At 36.4% G+C, this 8,678-nt stretch overlaps 1 protein-coding gene across 1 annotated transcript; it reads left to right on the forward strand.

The window, feature by feature from the left end:
* The first annotated feature begins 2,463 nt into the window (after positions 1 to 2,463).
* Positions 2,464 to 7,622, forward strand: LOC113344232 (dnaJ protein ERDJ2A-like). The gene is made up of 11 exons (XM_026588240.1): positions 2,464 to 2,689; positions 3,736 to 3,963; positions 4,076 to 4,171; positions 4,301 to 4,421; positions 4,535 to 4,641; positions 4,763 to 4,980; positions 5,352 to 5,529; positions 5,631 to 5,750; positions 5,925 to 6,011; positions 6,294 to 6,401; positions 6,490 to 7,622. The coding sequence occupies exons 2-11, from the start codon at positions 3,778 to 3,780 to the stop codon at positions 7,327 to 7,329; spliced, it is 2,061 nt and encodes a 686-aa protein (XP_026444025.1). The 5' UTR covers positions 2,464 to 2,689; positions 3,736 to 3,777; the 3' UTR covers positions 7,330 to 7,622.
* The last annotated feature ends 1,056 nt before the right edge of the window (positions 7,623 to 8,678 follow it).

Below are 8,678 nucleotides of genomic sequence, written 5' to 3' on the forward strand. Positions count from 1 at the left end.
TTTTCTTCATAACTGGCAAACAAAACCCATGAAGCCCAATCTTTTGTTCTGTTTTTATCAGTTTTCACGTCCAATATTTATTATTCTCATCATGACTGGAAAAGAAAAAGACGGTGGAAAAAATAATCTTCTTGATGACATATTTCGTGTTATTGCAGAGTCCCAACGCAAATTTATGGAAAATCAGGACGAGACCCAACGTCAACTTCAAGATTCCCAACGTCAACTTCAGGATTCTCAACTTGAGACAATGTCAATTTCAATTAATTTTAACCAATTTGGATGCTCTTGTTGTTAATCGTAATGGTGAAAATAATAACCATCAACCTCTCGACGATGAAGCCAATCATAATTCTCATATTGTTCAAAATCAACAATAACAACAATATAGTGATGACGAAGTTGCTCAAATCCCAAATAATAATCAAGTTAATTATCGAATGGCGAACGCTCTTCCTCAATTAATGACAACCGTGACATCGAAGGTTTTCTTGATTGGATAACGGAAGTTGAAAATCTTTTAAAGTTTTGCAACATTCTGGAGGATCAACAAGTTATTTGTGTCGTTTCTAAACTCAAAAGTGTTGCCTCTGCATGGTGGGAACATGTACAATTTTCTCGCTGCCGTGTTGGAAAACAACCTATTCGTTCTTGGAAAAAGATGCGTCTTTTGTTAAAGGCTCACTTCCTCCATGTTGATTATGATCAAGTCTTATTCTGTGAGTACCATAATTGCAAACAAAGTAATCAACTGTCTCGGTTTATGCAACTGAATTTTATCGTTTATTAGCTCGTAATGGTTTTCTTGAAAATGACTCCAAACAAGCTACACGTTTTATCAATGGTTTTTGGAAAGACATCAAAGAACGCTTAGTCTTACAACTTATCCATACTTTGAATGATGATGTGTATTTGGCAATAAAAGCATAGCCCATTGTGGATAACCATTATATTTCGATGTCGTCTTCACAAAACATGGAATACACCCCACCTTCCAATTATAATCAACCCCATACACCTATGAGCACTAAATATCTTCCACCTCTTCTATCTACACCTTCATTTACTCCTTCCATTGTTGTGAATTCGTCTCAAACAAGAAATGATCGTATGTCACCCGCACTTACTACTAATCCTCAATTTCAAGTTGGCACATCCAAGTCAAAATTCATATGCTCGTCCGACTACCGGCAGATGCAACAAGTGAAGGTAACCAGGTCACCAATCTCACGAATGTCGTGTCAATCAATATCGTACCGTTGTAGTTCAAGAAGGTGATAATTCTTTAACTGAAGATCCCCCTGATGTTCCAGAAATTTACATTTATGGCTAAGTCGGTGATTACCGTTCTGATTGATTTGATCTTGGTATTACACTCGTGGAAGAGTTCTTTTCATGTTGGCGGGCCTGACGTAGAACATCTTTTATTTAGAGTTTATTATTTTTCAAAGTCTTTTATTTAGAATTTCATATTTTTAGAAGTTATTTAATTCTAGAATTTTATTTACTTTAGGGATTTCTTATCTTATAAGTTTGAGTCTTAGAGTTATTTAAATAGGAGACAAGTCCTTTGTATTATCACAATTATTATTATCAATCAAAACAGAGCTTTCTCTAGAACTATCCTACTTTTACTATCAAATTCTTTACTCACGCTTCCGTTCTGCATTACAATGCCACCACATGCTATGTTTTCATGTTTTCTCTGAGTTAGAAAACATATAAATCATACTTTTTAGGGTTTATACCAATTAATGTAATCGTAATATATATAAGATAAATTTTATATCCAAGTAATTTGGCCAACATGATACATGGAAACTTTAGGAACCTACTTTTGGGCTAACGTAAATAAAAAGGGACCAGGCGGGCATGATTGTAAAATATTATCAAGCTACCCTCCTCACACCAAGACTATACATATTAAAAGCAAAAATACTTTTACTGTAGAATTACATCCTAAAAGTCAAAAACAAAGATGTTTTCTTTCGTAAAAACTTTTACAAAGGAACTTCAAGTTTTTCCAATGAAATCAGAGAAGTAACTTTTCAAAACTTAAAGTGTCTAGAAAAACCTACCGACTAGTTTTTTTTTTTCTTTTGAAACTAGGCATAGGCCCGTCCTGTCCCCTGACAGCGTAACCACCGGTCTTCTCTCCTCTAAGCAAGCTCGGCCTCCTTCCCATGGTTAAGCTAATAGTAATTACGAAATATCTTATGTTTGAGCGGAGACTTGAACAACGGATCTTCTATTGAGATGGACTAACCCAGATGGTTCGACTAATTTTGTTTCCGCAAATCCTATTTTCTTAACAAAAGTATCCTACCTAAACCCACTATTTACATGGGTTCACTTTTAGAATATGTTAAATTTTTTTTATGGGAACCGTGAATCCCTAGATTTATACCCTTATTCCTATTTATCAAACACATGAACACGAAATTATATTCCTACTAGAAAACTTATTCTCCAGTGATAATATAAAAGCGATCGAGTCCTCGCCTTGAGTAAAAACTAAAAATATTCTTCAGGGCAAAATCGGGAAATTGAAGAAAACAAAGAAGTCTCGATCTCAATAGAGTTGTGAACTCTCTCTCTTTGTTTCTTTGAAAAATCTTCTTCTCATCATCATCGTCATATGTTTGGCGTGTCAATTTGGAGAAGAATTTCAGATCTTAAAATCTCAAAAGTAAGTCCAATTCGATTCCCTTGTAATTTCGATTCAAATTTAGGTGGATTTAATGGGTTTAATGGGGGTTTATATGGATCTGTTTAATAACATATTGAATTTCGTCAATTTTGTCTAGGGTTTTGATATGTAGAGGTTATGATTTTGCTTCTAAGCTGCTATACGTAGAGTATGCTGCTAATTAGTTCAGATTCGTTTTTTTTTTTTGTGAATTGGGGCTTTGACTTTTAGTTAGTCCGTTTCAATGAGATTCAGCTGTAATTTGGGGTTTTTTGGAGTAATGTTATGGATTGGATGACTTTGGTTGTGATAATGTTTTGTGGTGCTGTTTGAGTTATGGAGTTCAGGATTGTTATTAGGGTTTTATAATTGGATTGATTATGAATACCTTTTCTTATTCATGAGTGTGAAAATTTTAGTGTAAGGCAGTTTCTAGTGAAAGGAATGACCTACCTTGACATATGAATTGGAATACAACTAGTGTGGTCTTGTTGAAGTAATACATCATTGATTGTATATGATCAAGTCTTGACTGGTTTCATCCGGGAAAACAGCTCTGTTTGTATATGATAAAGTCTTGGCTGGTTTTGGTAACTATTATGAACACATGCTAGTTGACTCTTTAAAGAATTAAATGCTTACTTTCTTATTCACGAACCTTAACATAGGAGTTGCTTACAGTAATATAGCTCGTTCATATGCAGTAATACTGGTTTCAGAACTGTTGTGAACTCATGCTAGTTAATAATTTGATAACTCTGACGAACATATTTTGACATGATTTTTCGTTCAGATTGTAAATTTGTTTCTTTGGAAATGCACGACAAAAGGAATTGGTTCATCGTCCAAGAAATACTTCTTAAATAATGAATGTCCTCCAGTGTTTCTGATTGTACATGTGTCAGGGGTGCTTAAACTGTTAGACTAATTTAGATATATGGGAATCATTGGTTTGTTGGTTCTGGCCTGAGAACCCTAGATGAATTTTGTCATGAGAGTTGTTTTAATAATTTCACATACCCTGTTTTAACGATTATTGCCTGCAGGTATAATAATTAACCACTAGTTCTCTTAGACGGAGGACAACCATGGCTGCATCAGAAGAGACCAGCTCGTTGTTCCCGATCTTCATTTTGACTATAATGGCACTGCCTTTAGTGCCTTACACTATAGTCAAGTTGTGTCGTTTTGCCTCCAAGAAGGCAAAAAGCATACACTGTCAGTGCGCTGTGTGTGCACGCTCTGGGAAATATCGGAAGTCGATATTCAAAAAGGTAAACCTTTTCTTTTCATTTTATTTCTAACTTAAATTGGGAAGTTGGATTGTTCTGTTACTGCATACTGAATGATACCTTACTCATACAATATTCTAATGTTCTTTTGCAGATCTCTAATTTTTCAACATGGAGCAACATGACAGTTGTGTTGCTTTGGGTCATTATGGGCTTCTTGGTTTATTACATTCAACAAATAAGCCGTGAGGTATTCTGTAATTCTGGGCCTCCTCAATTCCTTAGCTGCTATTAAGTATAGTTGTAGCTTATAACATACTGTTTCATGATTTGATTTGTTATGGCAACTGCTCACTAACTCATAAATCTAACCTCGCAGAGCCAACCGTTCGACCCATTCAGTATTCTTGGGTTAGAATCTGGAGCCTCAGAGTCAGACATAAAGAAGGCATACAGAAAGCTTTCCATTCAATATCATCCTGATAAAAACCCAGATCCAGGTGAGAAGTGTTCAATTTTTCTGTTATACTTGTTTATGACCTTGGATTCAGCATTGAACATGGTGCTCTGTGGAAACATCTTTGTTTACTGACATCTGCTTTTCGAATTACAGAGGCCAATTTATATTTTGTGGAGTTCATATCAAAGGCTTATCAGGCCTTGACAGATCCAGTATCCCGTGAGAATTATGAAAAGTATGGTCATCCAGATGGGAGACAGGTAGATATTCATCTGATTGGCAACATAAGTGGAAAATCCAATTAATAGCTCATTTCAAACAAATAGTTGTTCAGAAATTATGTTAAATGGTACAGAGAAAACTCATTCTGCATGTTAACAGGGAATGCAAATGGGAATTGCTCTTCCTTCATTTTTACTAAATATTGACGGAGCATCTGGTGGAATACTGTTGCTTGGAATTGTTGGAGTCTGTATTCTTTTGCCCCTGGTGATGGCTGTTATATATCTCGCAAGGTCATCGAAGTATACTGGGAACTATGTCATGCATCAAACGTTGTCTAGTTATTATTACTTCATGAAACCTTCCTTGGCCCCAAGGTACCATTATTTATGTCTTCATGGTTATGGTCATGCAAATTGCTTTTTCCGCTTATTTATAAACCCAAAACTCCATCTGTTGACAATAGATTGTCAAGATTATGATTTAGTTTTACTGAGCCATAATGCATTTATGTTTGTTCTGGTTGTTCTGTGTAGCAATTTAGAACGAAATACATTATTGAATTTTCATTTCTGTCTAGTTAAGCATAACTTTCATTTTCTTGATCATTAAGAGAAACAGTTGTCAAAGTTTTATTGTACAATGAATACTATTAGTAATATTATATACTTAGAAACTTAGAATCAAGCAGGCAGCTTTTCATTTTAGATACCGTTTCGTCTGTTCTGATGGTGCCTTCATTACACAGCAAAGTTATGGATGTCTTCATTAAAGCTGCCGAGTACATGGAAATTCCAGTTCGTCGGAGTGATGCAGAACCTCTTCAGAAATTGTTCATGTTGGTTAGGAGTGAGTTAAACTTAGACCTTAAGAATATTCGACAAGAACAGGCAAAGTTTTGGAAGCAGCACCCTGCACTTGTTAAGGTATTGTTCTGTATTATCACTTGGATATGCTCATCTTTTTAAGGTTCTGTAACAAATTTCAGTGGTACTCATTCTAACCCTTGTGACTTTCTCCTGTTCAGACAGAATTGTTGATTCAGGCTCAGCTTACTCGTGAATCAGCAGAATTGCCATCTACTCTTCAAGCTGATTTTAAAAAAGTGCTTGAAATCGCACCTAGCCTCCTTGAAGAACTGATGAAAGTGAGTGTCGTTGAGCTTCTCTCTCTCTCTCTCTCTCTCTCTCTCTCACACACACACACACACACACACACACACACACACACACACACACAAGAAAAGAGTTAAAGATCTCGTTATAAGCGACTTCCTAAACGTTTAGAATTTTGATGCATTAACTTTTTTCTGTCAACACAGATGGCGGTGATTCCACGCAATCAGCAAGGACATGGCTGGTTGAGGCCTGCAATTGGTGTTGTTGAGCTTTCTCAGAGTATCATTCAGGTACTGAGTCACTAAAATGCTTTAATGTAGCTTTCCTCGTACTCGATGAGTAGTTCTTGACTGACCCTTAATCAGTCAGGGTTATCCAAAAAACTCCTGATTCACTAAAGTGCTTTAACGTAGTTGGTTATTTCACTGCAGTTTTTCTGAAATTAAACATAATTCAGGAAAACAAAAGTTGAATGTTCTAAGTATGGTCCATAGGTAGCATGCAAGTGTTATATTATATTTGGCGATGCAAAGCTGACAAATGCTGAATGTTTTCAATGTACCACTATGCAGGCTGTTCCTCTTAGTGCCAGAAAAGCAACAGGATCTGGGGATGGCAATGCACCCTTTTTGCAGTTGCCACATTTTAGTGAGGCTGTTATCAAGAAAATCGCACGCAAGGTAAAATAGTAATTTTAAGGTTTATCACCCTTTTGTCTTTTCTTTTCTTTTCTTATTACGAGTTCCTTACATTTTCAAAATTCTGCAGAAGGTGCGCTCGTTCCAAGAACTACAGGACATGACCGAGATGGAGCGTGCGGAGCTATTGACACAGATTGCTGGATTCACGCCTGCTGAAGTACAAGACGTTGAAATAGTCCTTGAAATGATGCCTTCAATAACAATTGAGATCATCTGTGAAACCGAAGGTGAAGAGGGTATACAAGAAGGTGATATCGTCACAATGCAAGCGTGGGTCACACTCAAACGCAGGAATGGCCTAGTTGGTGCACTACCCCATGCTCCCTACTTCCCATTTCACAAGGAAGAGAACTTCTGGTTGCTTCTTGCGGACTCTGTCTCTAATGAGGTTTGGATGTCCCAAAAGGTCAGTTTCTTGGATGAAGCAGCAGCCATTGCAGCCGCCTCGAAAGCAATTCAAGAGACAAAGGAGGGTTCAGGAGCAACCGTAAAGGAGATAAGCTCTGCGGTTAGAGAAGCTGTGGCGAAAGTGAAAAGTGGGTCGAGGTTGGTTATGGGGAAATTTCAGGCCCCTGCAGAAGGGAACTATAATCTTACGTCATTTTGCTTGTGCGATACTTGGATTGGATGTGACAAGAAAACCAATCTGAAGTTAAAGGTATTAAAACGAAGCCGAGCTGGATCTAGAGGAGGTGCAATTGCAGAAGAAGGACCAGCTGTAGAGGATGGTATTGAGGAAGACGAAGATGAGGAGGAAGAGGAATATGATGATTATGAAAGCGAGTACAGTGATGACTCTGAAAATGAACAGGATACAAAGAAAAAGGGGGTGGTGGCTAATGGTACTGAACATGAAAAAGGAAGTGAGTCTAGTTCTGAAGAAGGCTCAAGCTCTGACGAAGAGTAGAACACACTTTAATCTCCTATTGATAGAAAGATTTAGGTATTTGCCTTTCGCGTCATCCCCTGTCTAGTTTTGGGTGGATGACCTCGGCTTCCAACACAACAAAATAGTTTTTTGAATTTGATGTAGTGTTATTTTACGTTTTTGGTACTACAAATAATAATAAGCAAATTTAGGTTTTATTGCTTAAGTGAGAGTTTTACAACGTTTTATTGCTCAAGTGAGAATAATAAGCAAATTTTCTCCGCCGGTACTCTGTTGCACCCTATTATGTATTGAATCAGATCATCCTTCATTGATTTCATCTCTGCCAAATCACTTTGCATGACTTTCGTATCTTGCTCTAGTTTTTCCATGGTCTTGCCTTGCAGATTTGAGGATGACGGAACTTAATTTGTCAGTATCAATATCTAATGGTAATATCTCGTTACCCTTGGATAGAAGCCATTCTACACATCGCCATATTGCCTAATTACCTTCTAGTAAGAACTTACAACGTTTACCTTTAGTTTTAACCTATTTTACCTTTAGTTCTAACCTAGGAGTTTCTTCTTCCTCTTCATTTGTTTTGTGTTATATTCTCTACAAGAACTCTAGGTCCCTATTATAGATGATACAGTGACGGAGGACACACACAAAAGAATCTGTGAAAAGATGAGTGAGGCGTTCGTTGTAATTGGTGAGAATTTTTTCTTTTATTTAGCCCAGGTAAGGTTTGGAGTTAGCCCATTAGTTAGTAACTATAACGAAAGCCCATCCGGCCATTTCATAATGTGTATTTTGCTGTATAAGCAAAAACAAAACAATTTATTCGTTTTAGTTTTCCCATTTCGTCTTCTAAGTTCTTAGGTTGATCACGGGACAAATCCTAAAAATGCAGTAGAGGTGGTATAGATATTGGTTCAAAAATTTCACAAATTCAAAATATTTTACGATTTATTATATTTTTGTATCCGGATCTTAGTAAACCTAAAAAAAAAGAAGTTAAATTAAGAATATCATTTTGGATATTCAAATTTTCCCCCCTTAATCTAAAGTTCTACCGCCTTCTTCCCTACTTCTCATAATGAAAAGAATGCCCACTTTAACCATGTTATTACATTTGTCTTTATGGTAGTTATGATTGAAATTAACTTCTACAAAGAAAAAAAAATTAACAATTGAAATTAAGTTCTATGAAAGAAAAGAAAATAGCCCACCCAGATATAAAATCCTGGATTCGTCGCTGAGATGATATCTATGCTAAAACTAGAAATACACAGATTAGAAAGCCCCCCTTATTTTTTAGAACCTTTTAGGAACAGAACTCCTACTTTTTCTTCTTGAAATAGAAATCTACTTCTAAAATTACT

Source organism: Papaver somniferum, unplaced genomic scaffold, assembly GCF_003573695.1.
Source record: "Papaver somniferum cultivar HN1 unplaced genomic scaffold, ASM357369v1 unplaced-scaffold_75, whole genome shotgun sequence".
NCBI classification, from domain to species: domain Eukaryota; kingdom Viridiplantae; phylum Streptophyta; class Magnoliopsida; order Ranunculales; family Papaveraceae; genus Papaver; species Papaver somniferum.